Raw genomic sequence first — 16,228 nt, 5'->3', positions numbered from 1 at the left:
ATTTTTCATATATAGAGGTCATTTTCGCTGATTGTATGAGGCTGGTACCTAGTTTTAATTCATTAGAATTAGTATGGTTCTGTTTGGTAAAAATAGCGGATAACTGATAAGCTAGCTGATAGCTTTTAGCTGATAAACTAACTGAAGTGTTTGGTAAAAATAGCGGTTCAACTAGCTGATAAATGTAAAATGACATAAAGGTTATTCTTAATTCATAATAAAAATTATATCATTAATTTAAGTATTTGTAATTTTGTAAACTAATTTTTTTTTTTTAAAAATACTTTAAATTTATTAATTTAATATATCCTATGTATTATAAATTAAATTAAATTTTATTCATTAAAATTTTATCTTATATTTATTATCATTTAAGTGTTTCCACTTTATAAAAAAAATAACATTTACCTCAAAAACAAAAAAAAAAGGTAGCACTGATAGAGTAATACTAATAACTGAGAATAAAGAAAATAACATTTATCTCAAAAAAAAAAAAAGTAACACTAATAGAATAATAGTATTTTGTTTCGTAAAAAAAAACGAAGGTATATATTTTTTCAAAAAAAAAAAAAAAGATCAGCTGATATATATACAAAAATTGGAATAAAGGGATAGTAGTCTTTATTACGTAGCTTATTATAAAAATTATAATGGATAAAAATACAATTTAAATGAAAGTAATAAGGGTAAAATTGGAAGAAAAGGTGAGAAGCTATAAGCTATAAGCTCAAACGCTACTTGGAATAGCTTCTGAAAAATAGCTTATAAGCTCGTGAAATAAGCTATAAGCTCATGGTGAAAAAGTGTTACCAAACAGAGTTTTTTTTGTCAAAAGAGCTTATAAGCTATAAGCTAAAAGCTCTTTTTTGGGGTTAACCAAACAGACCCTACATATAAGAAGGGTAGCAAACCAAACTGCTCACTATTTAACAAAGTTTGCAACTCAAAATGATGATTTTGTATGGATTAATGAATCACCACCTTGTATTGCGTCTCATCTTTTAATTTGATGTCAGACGTAGTTTAATGAAAGCTCTCTTTCACATAAAAAATGTCTCACTATTTTTAACATAAACTATCATATTGATTATCCTTTTTATGAAAAATGATAATTTTCTTATAAAAAAATTACAATTTTCACAATCTTATTAATCATTCTATTTTTTATTTTTAACAAAAAAAATTACCTATGGAACAACATTTGTAACAACAAAAAATTGGAACATGATTCTCTATATTAGGTGACAAAACTCATCCATTTGAAACGGCATTTGTAACACAATCTTCTTCTTCTTCTTCTGCTTTAATTTTTTTTCTTCAAAGATATGGCAATTGGACAAAAATAGAATAGTCATGGTTCCATTTGAAAAATTGTGTGAAAGTATATGTAACAATTTTCTTCTTCTGCGTTAATATAGAACTCCAAAAAGAAATCATCATGAAATTAAAGTCTTATCTTCTTCTTGTACTAACAAAAAAAAAGTCTTATCTTCTTCTACGTTAATATATGTAACAATTTTCTTCTTTTGTGCTCATGTACTTTCTATCCATTTAGTTTCATTTTTTTTGTTTACAAATGCCGTTCCATTTGCATTTTTTCCATGCATTTGATATTATAAGTAGACTTTATTTTTGTAATATGAAGTTATAAAAAATAAAAAATTGAATGATTAATAGGATAGAGAAAATTATCCTTTTTCAAGAAAAGGATAATCAATGTGATTGTTTATGTTAAAGATAGTGGAACATTAGCTACACCTTATCCTATAATGTTGCATAGGTTAGAAAAATCCAGAAAGAAATAGGTGATATTTTACCTTTAAAATTTAGGGCAATGCTATCCAGTGCCCCCGGGGGGGGGGGGGGGGACACTGGTTAAAGAGCAATAAATGAATCAATCCCACTTGTTTTACCTCTATTAAAGTGAGAAATAAATCAACTAATTAAAATAAGGAAAATGTGCCTTCAATATGTTGTCAAATTTCCTTTTTTGTGATACAGGCATTGAATCTTTTTTTTTTTTTTTTAAACGATTCATAAAAAATTCACGGAGGTTCGAAAGAAAAAAAATTATTCATATAAAATTTACGGAAAAAGTGAAAAAAAAAATTGTTAAGAAATAAAAATAATACAGCTCTCTTTTATTTTAATTAGTTGACTTATTTAAAGGAAAAGAAATCATATTTTTAATAGGATAAGGAAGTAAAATCCACGTGAAAAAAATTACCAAAACTAAAATCACAAGAAAAATAAAGGAAAGGAAATTTGATATAGTATTAAATACAACTCTCTTTTATTTTAATTAATTAACTTATTTATCACTTTAATTAAGGTAAAATAAATGTAATATATTCATTTATTGCTTCTTAACCAGTGCCCCGGTTAGCAGCACCCTAAAATGTAATACAACCATTAAAATAGTTGACAAAAATAACTAAAGTTTAGTACATTAAATTTAAAATTTTTATATCATCTTTTATTAAAGAAATGGGTGATATTTTACCTTTAAAATTTAATACGGTTTTTTTTCTTGTTTAAAAGCAAACAAATGATTCTCGGAGCTTCTTGTTTCTTGTTATACTTAAGTTTAATCTGTTAATCTTGAAATCATGGTGTTTATTTGTTTGCTATAAGCCTATAACCCATTGAAATTAGTTTTTTTTTTTATTTTTTTTTATCATTATTATTGATGGTAGGAACGTCATAAAACATTAGAGGGCAAATAATCATTTTCGTTTTTAAATGTGTAATAAATAGGCACAATAATTCTTAAATATAGAGAAATCATAAAATAGTTTATTATTGTGCACTCCGTTGATCAAAATAGTTTCTAACTTTGAAGCTCTTGGAGAATTAAAGCATGGTGGATTAACGCACAAAAGGTTAAAACAGAAAAAAGATACGAAAGATGTAAACACGATCGAAAATAAAAGTATTTGTACTCATCATGAATTGTTTTGACAAGCAGAGTGACCTACTTTAGAACCACATGTGGTGGACATCTTTTATGATCCCCTCCGTCAGTTGACATTCATAGCATCTACTTTACAACCACATGTGGTGGCAATTTATGGTCTTAAGAAAGTTTATGATTCTTGTTTTTGTTTGACCACGTTATTATTTACTCTTCTAAAAAAAATGATATTTATACAATAATTTTAAGACAATTTTTTGACAAATATTTTTTTTCATATTCACATTATACCCTTATTCTCTCTTCCTTTTTTTCTCTTCATTGTTTTTATGCTTATCGGTGTTTTATGACCTGTCATCAATGTTCGAGTACAAGGTCCAGCTTGCGCAATAATAGAGATGACTCAATGACCCATGCTTTGTAAGGTTTGACTCGCATGGATAGATTTCATGTGTCTCGACTATTTTCCTGTTGGCTATACTTTCAATTAACTAGCAGTTTTGTTCAATTTTATAAGCAATTAACTAACAATTTATTACGTACCTACATTAATTGAACCTCCCAAACAAAAGATTATAATCAGCAGGTTATACTTCTAATCACCTGATTTTTGTATGGCCATTGGCCTCTCATCGAATGTCAAATTAGAGGCATATTATACCAACAGCTTATTGTCATTGAACTCTTAGGGGGAATATTTTTGCAATCAACGGAGATTTATTGAAAATGAACTTTTTAAATTTAGTCATGATCATGGATCACACAGGCTAAGACTGCATCTCCAATTTCCCCATAATATCCATTCATTTACTATTTATTTACGAATGCAACAGCTAATATCAACGTACCATACAAGGTATGGAAATTTGAAATCATATTTTTAAAATCAAACAGTACTGCATTCAAACAGCGCTCAACCCCTTTCGGAAGAGTAAAGAGTTTGAAATGAAGCCCAACGTATATTTTGAGCTTTGTTATAAACACAAATAAAGATCACATCATCGCCTAAATAAAAATAAAAAAATCAGCTGAAGTTTTGCTATAATAGAGTTGTTATTAGACCAATTTCATATGATAGAAATTTCAGTGACATTAAGAAAACATGCAATTCAGAAACACGTACACAAATGGAAGAACAAACTAAAATGGCCCAGTGCATCCATATATCATAAAATAGACCATGAATGCCTAAAATCTCTGTAGCATCAACATTTTCAATCAGTACCTTCTCCCCTTTCAAAACATGATATAGAGGAGAAGTTAATAACTAACTAGCAGTAATACGATATGATTACTGCTCATCGGCGCCTTTTGGTGCGGCTTCTTTGATTTCATCTGCACCATCATCCTGAAACCCAAACAAAATATAAACCAAAATCAATAAACAGAATATGATTTGTAAGTAAAAAAGTTAATTAAGAGATTACAAGATACAAAATATCATACCTGCATGTCAGAGGTCCAAAGGGTGAGGTTATCACGGAGAAGTTGCATGATCAAAGTGCTATCCTTGTATGATTCCTCTCCCAATGTATCTAATTCAGCAATAGCCTCGTCAAAAGCCTAAAGAAAATAACAGGATTGTTCATTAGCACACAAAAAGAACGGGATAGTTCATTAGCGCACACACCATTCATAACAGAACAGAATCATATACATGATACACTAAACTTATTGAAGAACAATAATTAAAAGTTTCCTATGTATTTTACCAGAAACTAACAAATTCACATCAACATTAATGAAACTAAAACATTGATCTAATTCACATTAAACAGAATTCAAATACTTACTCACAAAATCCACTGCAAACTTTAATTGAAAGGAACAACAAACCAAATGAAAATCATCTCCCATTATTCAGTATCTAGAACACTAACCTGCTTTGCAAGGCCACAAGCACGATCAGGAGAGTTAAGAATCTCATAGTAAAACACTGAGAAGTTCAGAGCAAGACCAAGCCTGATTGGGTGAGTTGGTGGTAGCTCAGAGTTAGCAATGTCCTACAAGCAGAGTCAAATTAAAACATCAGATCGCAAATCTTCAAATCCAAACGGACACAACAATAACAAAACAACACCAGTTAAAAAGGTGAGAAAATGAAATTAATTGAACATAGAGACACCAGACACGTCGATTAGAGGTGTCGGTCTACAGAGATTCGAAAACCAAATATACATTGCACATGATAGGACAAAAGCTATAAACGCTTCAAACAAAACAAGAACACTAAATATACATCTCATAATCAACTATTCTAAACAAGTAAAATAAACTAGCACACGTTCCATCATACAAGACTTTCAGTTTAAACCAAAAACAAACGATACCCTATTTTCAACTCATTTCAAAAATCACTTTTATCATAGAGATTCCTTTATTTTAACCTAATTAAGAAAATCGTTAAATCAAGTGAATGCTTACATCATTTTCTCTAAAAAAAAAAACAAACCAATCACATCACTCAAACAAAAATTTTGCATAAAAAAAACCTAATTAACACAAATTATATTCATTTTCCATCAAAAAACACAAATCACAGCAACTACGATAAATTTTCCTAACCTAAAGTCAGTTATAGATCGCAATATGTCAAACAAACAATGGAATATAAATCATCAAATTAACAATAATTAATGAAATAATTAATGAAATTAACAACAAAATAAAGACAAAAATGAAAAAATAATTGAAAAAACAGATCCATAAATATAACGTTAGATCTCAGAGAAAAAGATCGACCTGAGCAGATTTATAAGCAGTAAGAGTACTTTCAGCAGCATCTTTACGCTCAGCGCCACTCTTAAACTCAGCAAGATACCTATGATAATCACCTTTCATCTTAAGGTAGAAAACCTTAGAATCACCAGAAGCAGCAGAAGGAATCAAGCGAGAATCAAGAAGCTTAAGAATACCGTTACAGATATTGGAAAGTTCAGCTTCGATCTTAGATCTGTAATCACGAATCACGGTAACATGTTCATCGTTACCACGGCTTTCTTCCTTCTGTTCAATGGAAGAGATGATACGCCACGAAGCACGTCGTGCTCCGATGACGTTTTTGTAGGCGACGGAGAGAAGGTTACGTTCTTCGACGGTGAGTTCTTCGCTTTCGACGGCTGCGGTTACTTTTTCCATGAAATCGACCATCTCTTCGTAACGTTCGGCTTGTTCGGCGAGTTTCGCCATGTAGACGAACTCTTCACGTGGTGTTGGTGCTGTTGCCATGGATGAATCTGGTTGAAGGAAGAGAGAGAAAGTGAGTGAGAGAGAGAAGAGAGAAGAGAGAAGAGAGAGAGAGTGTGTGTGAGAAATGTTGTAAAGGGTGGATGTGAATGAGAGGAAGAAATAGCAGTTTTTTGTTTTAGTGGACGGTGTGGGTTAACTATTTTTAGTTCTGGAAATCACAAATTTGCCCCCTAAATTGTACGGATTTGCCATTATACATTTGAATATGAGTGAAGACCCAAACAAAAAAATTTGAAAGAAGAAGAGTGAAGACCTGAATTAATTTTTTACAATTTTCTTATGCCATGCTTCAGCCGGACAAAAATAAAATTTAAAGTGGTAAAAGACCTATTATTCATTATGAGTTAATTAAGACGGTTTTAAATTTTTGACAAATTAGACTTGGGCCTTGCCGTTTAACCTAACCTATTTTCACCTTTATATGTGATTATATACAATTTTCTTGCGATTCAAATCAATGACTTTAAAAATAAAATTTAAAGTGATTTCTATCATATTCTTATCAAAGATAAATTAGTTTTTTTTTATTATAACGGTATAAAAATGCAAACAATACTGTAGTTTTTATTTTTATCAATGATTAGATTGGGCTGAAAAAAAAAATTATAAATTACCAAACTAAATCTTCATCCTTTAAACGTTGTAAATAGACAATAAAAAGTTGGATTGCGTATGTGGATGAACTTGATTCTTCTCTTAATCGATAAATTAGAACTCGTTTACTACGGATTAAAATAAAAGTGATTTTAACATTTAATAATTTAGAGATTAATTTTTAGATATTTTGTAAACCTCATAATCTACTTTGTGTTTGTTTATCGTAGTAAAAATTACTTTTTTAGAAAAATAATATTCATTTCGTTTGAATACAATTGTATAAAACAAATTTTTGTTATAAACTTGGTTCAATCATTTGACCCTTATTTTTTTTCTCTTGGTTCATTTTTTTATTTAAAAAGCTACTTTTATTGACTTCTAATTTGAAGGTGTTTTTAGATTTTATTTTTTTTAGGTTTTGATTTAATTTTTTTTTTTTTGTAACAAATGTATATAATATTCTTAAAAGTGAACCAATTTAAGTTGGTCTGGTGGTATTGGTTTGGAAATTGGATGTGTACTCCTTCTCGAGGTCTCAAGTTCGATTTTCCTTAAAGTCAATTTAAGTAGATTAATTTAACTTCTTAAAAAAAAATTAAAAGTGATTATTATTTTAAAAAAAAAAAAAAGCTATAACAATTGTACTTTTAGTCTCGGTGATATCACTTATAAAGAAATTAATCTTCTTACACTAATAAATTATCTTTAGAATTGTATCACTTAAAAAATTAATCTCATAGTTTTTTTTTGGTGAGGATTAATCTCATAGTTATATCACTCATTCGTGGTGTCATTTAGTCTGGAAAAGGCTAGTTTTTTTCCACCATAGGAAAGTTTGGTTTAAACCATTAGATTAAATAGGAACACTAATTTTATCACTCCACTGTATTTTTTTCACATTGTCTTCAACCTCCATGGCACTGAACTTGACCCACTGCCACCAGCAGATGAATCCCATCACTTTCATTCTTTCTTTTTCAAATGGAAATAAAATTGACATTAAAAATCACTCATAGTCCTTCTTAAAAATCAGTCATAGAAACAACACATAAATTCACGCCATTTTTTGTTTTCTGTTTATAGAAAAAAACTTATTCAAACTAATTCATTTATTAAAACTTAATTGAAAAAAATACCAAAAAAGCATAAAAAAATTTGATTCAGAGAAAGTTTGATTTACAGATAAAACAAAAACGAAGAGAAAATAGTGACCCATTTAGCATAGAAAATTGAAGTAAAGAATGTAGGAAGAGAGAAGAAAAATATTTAGAGCTGTTTGTGAAGATTTGTCTCATTAAGTTGTTGGAATGGTAACCAGCCAAGGTTTGTCTCATCTCATCTTGCCATAATTACTTGTTTTAGTAAAGGAATGTTATTGTTGATTCCATTAGAACAAAAATGGTTTGTTGTGGTAATTTCAAGCAATTACAATGAAGAGTTAATGCCAAAATCGATGGTGCTGGTGGGATTTATTTGTGTTGGTTGATGATTGTAAGGTTGAAGATAAAGGGGAATAAATTTAGTGTAGAGAAACTATAATAAAATCAATGTTCCCTTTAATTTAATGGTTAAGATTTACTTTTCCATAATGGAAAACAACTCCTCTGTCCCATACTAAACTCCATCCTCATTCGTCAATCATAAGACGGTCTTATTCCTTCCTTAAAAAAAAAAAGATGAAAATGTTCATTAAATAATTTAATGAATATTTTTAATTTATTTTTGTGAAAAAGACTATTTTTAATTAACTAATTAATTAAATTAATTTGGGGACATTGAAAGGCTGGGATTGGCTGGCTCGTGCTATGATACTATTCTGAAACAGATGATTGTGACGCACCAATTATTTTTCCACGCGCGATTTGAACCTTTGGATTCTATTTTCATAGTCTTATTGACAAGAATAGCCTTGACTTTATTTTGTGTTCACTTGTTTTTTTGCAAGTGGTTTTGTATTTTTTTATATTTGTTTAGTTCATTTTATGTTTACATCGATTAATCAAGTACTATCTAACGAAGGGAATAATAGCTGTCAAGCACGAGAGTTTTGATTTTTGGTTGGCAGAAAAGGTGTGACTCACGCGCACTTGCGTGGTGACTGAATATGTCTGTTGCAACTTGTAAGAGAAAATACTATTCCTTCCATTTTGAAAAATTATTCTTTTCAATTTGTATTTTTTATTTTTTTGACAGGGGATACCTATAATCATCAATGTTTTGAAAATTGGTTTCAACTTTTATAAAAAAGCTTAATTGCTCTTTTGGTCCCTTAAGAATTTAATTGATATCGCTTTGGTCTTTTAACTAAAAAAAATTATTTGAATACTTTAAGTTTTTTTTTTAGTCTCGTTTTAGTCCATTCTGTTAGGTTTCCGTTAAGTTTAATAAAAAACGTTAAGTGTGGACACGTGTCACCTTGACATTGACTCTGAGAAAAAAATTACAAAAAAACATATATTTTATTTATAAAAAAATATTTTTTAATATATATTTTATTTTATTTTTAAAAATTCACAGAACCAATGACAAGGTGACACATGTTAACTCTGGGACACGTGTCACTTTGTCGTTGGCTTTGGGATTTTTTTTTAAAAAATATATATATTTTAAAAATAATAATTTTTTTTGTAAAAAAAAAACTCAGAGCCAATGACAAGGTGACACGTGTCCAGGAGTTAACTTTTTTTTTAACCCTAACATAAACTAACAGAAAGGACCAAAACGAGACTAAAAAAAAACTTAAAGTAGTCAAACAAATTTTTTTTAGTTAAGGGACCAAAGCGATACCAATTAAATACTTAAGGGACCAAAAAAACATATAAACCTATAAAAAATAAAAAAAATCATAAAAAAATGCTTTTATAAGAAAAATGGATTGGACTTTCTTATTAAAAACGTTGAACCAACATTTATATAATGAGGAAGGTTGAACCAGCACTTTGAATTATAGTTCAATCACTTTAGATAACCATTTAAGGATCACAAGCATGCTAGGTGAACATCACCTTGATTATAGACTTTAGCTGGTGTAGTATGGTCGTACCATAGACACATTACATAGGTGTCTCGCATAGTTTAATGAGATTTAGCTCATTTTGTAACGTGAAATGATATTTTTATAATTATTTTACTACATATTTTGAAACAACATTTTTCCATACTCATTATATTATTATTTTCTTCCCTCCTAAATTTGTTCCTAAACAAGAGAGAGAGAAATGACTATTTAAAAAAACAGTTGTATAAATATCATTCATCCTTTTCATACGATTTTGATGTGGGTACACGGTATTATAATCTATAACATTCGCCAAAGATGATGTTTTGTGACTTAACCAATGTTATGTGAGAAGGAATACTTGGAGCAGTTTTAATTTACAAGATTTCATATCCACTTCTTTTCCAATCGAGTATGTGAAGCATTGATAGTTCAACCACTATAGTTGCAGTTTAAATCCAATACATAATTAGAAATTTACACAACTCAACTCATATTTCAGCATTAGCGTTGCCAATAATGCAACTGTTTTTAACTCCTCTATCAGACACTTCCCTTCTTCAAATAATCAATTGTTTTTAACAAAGATAAGATGACCACATTCGTATAAATTTGAATCATGGTTTGAGACACGGTATTGTGGTTCTTGCTAACACGATTGAAGATGAAAAACGAACATTGGAAAATTGATATTGGAGAAAGAAGAAGGGAGAATGAATTGTTTTGAAGGAGATCATGGGAAGAGTTGGTTAGAGAATTTTCAAAAGAAGAAGTCCGTAGAGCAGTATGGGAGTGTGATAGCTCAAAAAGTCCAGCGCCATATAGAGTAAATTTTAGGTTTGTTAAAGAATTATGGGAAGATATAAAAGATGATTTTTTGAGGTGATGGCTAAATTTTATACAAATGGTCGAATCGTCAAAGGGGAAAATTGTTCATTTGTGGTGTTAATCCCAAAGAAGAAAAATCCAATGAAAATTTCAGATATCAGACCTATATCATTGATAGGATGAATTTATAAAATCATATTGAAGACTTTGGCAAATAGATTGAAAAGAGTGATCAGAACTATCATATCAGACACGAAAATGACGTTCATATCCGACAGACATGTTGTAGATGGGATATTAATTGCGAATGAAGTTGTGGATGAGACAAAGAGCAAGAACAAAGAAGTTGTGATGCATGCTTAAAATCGATTTTGAGAAGACGTATGACTCATTGATTGAAATTTTCTTAATTTTGTAATGTTGAAGATGGGGTTCCATGAGAAGTGAAGGAAATGCATATCAAAATGGTTAAAATCATCAATAATTTCACTTTTAGTAAACAATTAGTCCGATAAAAGAATTTGGAATGGGTCGTGGCTTAAGACAAAGAGATATTTTATCGTCGTTTCTTTTTCTATTAGCTGCATAAGATTTTAATATGTTGATGATGAAGACGGTGGAGGAAGGACATTTCTCAGGATTCAAATTCGATACGGAGGAGGAGCGATTAATTCACTTACAATATGTAGACGACACATTGATTATTGGTGAAAAAAAGTGGTAGAATATCATAATCATTAAGGCCAATCTACTATTATTTGAAGTAATGTCGAGCTTAATAGTAAATTTTCATAAAAGTTTATTGGTGTGAGTCAATAATTCTCAGAATTGGTTCAAAGAGGTGGCTAATATCCTAAATTGTAAGATTGGATCAACACCTTTAAGTACCATGGTCTACCAACCGAGGCAAATCCAAGGAGAATAGATACATGGCATCTTGTGATTGAGGCAAGATCAAGATTGTCAAAGTGGAAGAATAAACAGTTGTCCATTGGAGGTCGAGTTGTTACGCTAAAATCAGTCTTTATGCGCTTCCGGTCTACTTTCTATCCTTTTTCAAGGCCCCGACATGTATAATCTCTAAACTTGAAGCACTTTTTAAACTTTTTTATGAGGGGAGAGAGAGAGAGAGAGAGAGAGAGAGAGAGAGAGAGAGAGAGAGAGAGAGAGATTGGGTTAAATGGGATAAGGTTTGTAGACCTTTGGAAGATGGGGGGTCTCAGAATTAGAAACCTGAGGATTTTTAATCTAGCTCTCGTAGGAGAACAGGGGAGGAAGATTAGTACAAAAAGCAATGGTTTGTTGTATAAAGCTTTATAAAATAAATATGGTATGAATAGAGAGTCTATTAGAGTAGAGAGCAGAGGAGTTTCTGTTTGGTGGAAAGACATTTGCAACATAGATTATGGGGGAGTGGAGTCTCATAATGTATATTCATTTAAGAAGAGGTATAAGGGGTTGATGTCTAATTTGTCAGGCTCTTTGGATCCCATACGGTCGAAGGCTTGACATAAATCAGTGCCGTTAAAAGTTTCATGCTTAGTTAGGAAACTATTTCAAAATAGAGTAGCAACAAGGAGTAATCTTTTTTCAAAAGAGGAGCCATTGATCAAGGAATTTTTTTAGTGTGTAGGAGAATGCGGAAATGAAGAACCAACATCACGTTTATTTTTCGAGTCTCCTTTATTTGCAGATGTATGATATGGCTTGTGTCAATGGCTCATTGCTTAAAGCTGTCTTTTTTAAATATCTTTTGGCTAAATCAACTAATCTCACACACCGATTTTTTTTTCACCATTTTTTTATTCTTTTTTTTTTTCTTAGTCTTTTTCTAATTAGAATAATCAAATTGTGACAATCGATAAACACTCGTGTAAATATTTCTATAACAAATGATAAAGTAAAATCAAATTATTTTTGTATAAATTAGATATAAGTTGTTTCCATAATCTATACTAAAAAAAATTATGATAATAAACACAAAACAACTTATGAACGTATATCATCAATTTAAAATAGACTCTAAGATCAGTCCATGACACAAATGAGGGTGCAAATGTAAGAAGTCAATCCAATGAGATCAAGAACAAATTAATTAACTCCCTTTATTATTTCTAATGCACTTCCCAAACCCCATCACTATGTGAAAACAAAATAATCCGTTTTACAAGGTTAAGAATCCACAATATGCTAGATAGTGATTACATTATTATTCTTTGATAGTATTTTAGTCAGCATCACTAATTTCAACGTGCGCATTTTGCTCTTTTTAGCATCTTTGGAGAGTGGAAGTAAATCTTACTCAATTGATCTTATCTTTTGCCGCATGAATGAACAAAACAGGCGATTAGTGAACTTAGTTAATTAATATGTTCAAGCAACGCTGTTTTTCTTCTTCTTTCTTTCGAATAGAGCAACACTGTTTGTTAGCGCTTGACATGACTAAGCTCTAACACAAACATTTTAGTTCTTGCCAAATAGTTTAATAGAATTTCATATGGGAATTTCTATTGTATACCTGCAAATTAAGGTGTACCGGTATTCCTACTTCAAAAAAATTTAAATTAACTATTATTTTTATGGAATAAAGAGTTATTTATTGATATTTATATTTTAGAAAATGTCATTTTATAAGAAAAAAACGTCATTTCATTGTTTATAAAAATCATATTAATTTTTTTACATTTTATTGTAAAAAATAATCAAAATTCTCTATTATGAGTACTAAAAACTCAGAAAAATTAAATTTTATTTCGTCGACGTTTTTGGTTAATAAGATTTAATTTTTTTTTTTTGAACAGGCAAAAATGAGATATATTAAAACGGACCCCGTAATTGTTACCGCACAAGATGTGCCAAACAATCACAAAAATGTCAGGGTCCAAACAAAATTACAATCAAATCAGTCAACACCCAAACATAAAAGCAGGCTCGACCACCACTGTTGAGTGCCAAAACTAAATACAACATTACTAGCCTTTAACCACCACAAAGAAGTTGATTTCACTTTATCTAGCAATTGTGGCAAAGTACTCTGTCTATTTCTAAAAAGCCTATCATTCCTTTCATTCCACAACACCGAAACACAAAGCAACCAAATCAAGTGGAAGAAAGACCGTCGCCCTCTCGAACAACCGACATAATTAATAAATTGCACAAAATGATCTGAAGTTGATTGAGAGTCGACCCCTACCACTCCTAACCAATCCCACACCATCGGCCATAATGCTCCAAAAGTTGCACAAGACAAAAACAAATGAGAAACATCTTCGACATTCCCACAGCCAGAAACACATAACCGCTCCTCCATAGATAGAATGCCACGGTTTACCAAATTAAGTTTTGTGGGTAACCGGTCCCTCAGAAGTCGCCAAGCAAGGATAGATACTTTGAGAGGAACCTGTTTATGCCAAATTAAGTCCATATTATGGTGTAACTGGATCTGCTCCTGTGATGTCAGCATGTCATAGACTCCACGTACAGAATACCCATCATCATTATTAGGTAACCATAGCCATCTGTCTATCACTGATTCCTGCAAAGAAACTGTTAGTAACAAAGCCCTACACTCCTCTACCAACCCCTCCTCCCAGGCCCACAACCGCCTACGCCACCTCAACGCCTCTCCGCCCACATCCACCCCCAGCAGGAACATATTCCTAACTGAGACTGATTGATGAACAGACAAGTCAAAAAGGCGCCTAAACCGGACACACAAAGGAACATCTCCACGCCAAAAATCAGTATCTACACCATCTCCCACCCTCCTCCTAACACAAGACCCAAACCATCCCCCTCCACCCTCACCTATCCCATCTCTAATCCTCACGATCTCCCTCCACCACGAAGAACAACTCCGGCCCCCATCCTCCAAACCGCCATCCTCCACGCCATACCTAGCCACTAACACCTTTCTCCACAACGCATCCTGCTCCAATAACAACCTCCAACACCATTTACCCAACAAAGCAATGTTAAACTCCCTCAACCTCTTAACCCCCAACCCTCCATACTCCTTCCTCATACCCAAAATTTAATTATTATAATTATAGGTGATGGAAAACAATTTTTCTCTTCAAAAAATAACACATTTAACTATTAATTTGTTGATTGGGTGTACCAATACACTCAAATTTTTGGGTGTACCATAAAATTTTCCTTTTGATATATGGGGTTCGAACTCTAACCCATACATATATAATAGGTCAAATGCATCTAAAAGTCCTTTAAGTTTTTTGTTTTTCCCAAAGTGGTCCTTTAAGTTTCAAAAGTCCCAAACAAGTCCTTTTAAGTTTCAAAAGTCCCAACCAAGTTCTTTTAGTTTTTGAATCGTTTCAAACAAGTCCTTTTAGAGGATGATGATTAAGATGATAGCAACAAAGAACATTATCCACGATTTGTAATGCCTAAAAAGATGACTAATTTGAAGTGGATGTTAGGAGCCAGATTTGGTACCAAATATGAGTTCAAGGAAGCAATTACCAACTATGCTATCTACAATAGGACTTGTTTAAAATGATTCAAAAACTAAAAGGACTTGTTTGAGACTTTTGAAACTTAAAAGACCACTTTAGAAAAAACGAAAAACTTAAAGAACCTTTAGATACATTTGACCTATATAATACAATCTCCTTTATCAATTGCGCTAACTCTAACACAAACATCACTTTTCTCTTCGTCTAAATTTATATGGATCCCACTTATCAATACATGTTACATATATATATATATATATATATATATATATATATATATATATATATTATTGGGATGTGTATCAATACTAACTAATAGAATATGTTACTTGACAGAAAAAATAAATATATGTTTGAATTTACTCCATTTAGTCTCGAATATAAAGAAAAAAGATCAAACAAAAATAGATATACGGTCGTTCAATTTTTAACCAAATATAGTATATCAACTTTATTTGACTTTTTTTTTTTTTTTTTAATATTTGAGATCGGATTAATATGTGTTGGAGAGTGTATTCTTATTGTGAGTTTACGTTTACGTAGAAAATCAACCATATAGTCGGTATTTTTTCCTCCCATGGTATCCTTCATCGTAGGTAATAACATTTCTTTTTGGCATGATGGAAATTAAATATGATATGATACCTTTCCTAGTAAAATTTAAAAATATTTTTAACCGTTTCTTTTTGACACTTGCCGGATTTTATCTTGACTGTTATTTTTCCCATCTTACGCCTTTTCTCGCGCGCCCTATTTTTTTTTCAATTTTACCCCTGGTTCGGATTTTGTTTTCCAGATTAGATTGTTATAATTTTACAGATGTATCCGGATTTTAAAATCCGGAATAGTGTTTTTGCAGAACTTTTACAATTTTAAGCTTTAAAATTCGTAAAATAAAATGCAAGTAAAATAAAAAACAGAAATAAAAAGACACAAACATAAAAACAACTAATTTTATTAATATATGAACAATACATTACAATAATTTTCAAGCTTTTTAAACTTATTACATAAGATCATAAATCTATTTCTAATCTCATAAGAGCCTAATTCTAATCTCCTAAGAGCTTAACCATTGCTATGTGATAGGACACAACAGTAGTTTGCCTATTGGAGGAAAATCAGAGGAGGAGGGAACAGGAGGACGGGAAGAAGAAAACAATGCCC

At 30.9% G+C, this 16,228-nt stretch overlaps 1 protein-coding gene across 1 annotated transcript; it reads right to left on the bottom strand.

The window, feature by feature from the left end:
- Window positions 1-3,948: 3,948 nt before the first annotated feature.
- Window positions 3,949-6,260, bottom strand: LOC11432749 (14-3-3-like protein A). The gene is made up of 4 exons (XM_003615112.4): window positions 5,657-6,260; window positions 4,795-4,917; window positions 4,361-4,477; window positions 3,949-4,262 (listed from the first exon to the last, which is right to left on the bottom strand). The coding sequence occupies exons 1-4, from the start codon at window positions 6,140-6,142 to the stop codon at window positions 4,206-4,208; spliced, it is 783 nt and encodes a 260-aa protein (XP_003615160.1). The 5' UTR covers window positions 6,143-6,260; the 3' UTR covers window positions 3,949-4,205.
- Between the last annotated feature and the right edge of the window lie 9,968 nt (window positions 6,261-16,228).

Source organism: Medicago truncatula, chromosome 5 (genome assembly GCF_003473485.1).
Source record: "Medicago truncatula cultivar Jemalong A17 chromosome 5, MtrunA17r5.0-ANR, whole genome shotgun sequence".
NCBI classification, from domain to species: Eukaryota; Viridiplantae; Streptophyta; class Magnoliopsida; order Fabales; family Fabaceae; genus Medicago; species Medicago truncatula.
This window is presented reverse-complemented; position numbering and strand designations above follow the sequence as displayed.

What these genes read in the sequence shown, in the direction of transcription:
- LOC11432749 (XM_003615112.4), bottom strand. Translation starts at nt 6,142, where the DNA reads ATGGCAACAGCACCAACACCACGTGAAGAGTTCGTCTACATGGCGAAA. An exon ending in CTTGTGGCCTTGCAAAGCAG is followed by an intron (nt 4,478 to 4,794) that starts GTTAGTGTTCTA and finishes TATTTTCTTTAG; the next exon opens with GCTTTTGACGAGGCTATTGC. An exon ending in TTTGGACCTCTGACATGCAG is followed by an intron (nt 4,263 to 4,360) that starts GTATGATATTTT and finishes TTTGGGTTTCAG; the next exon opens with GATGATGGTGCAGATGAAAT.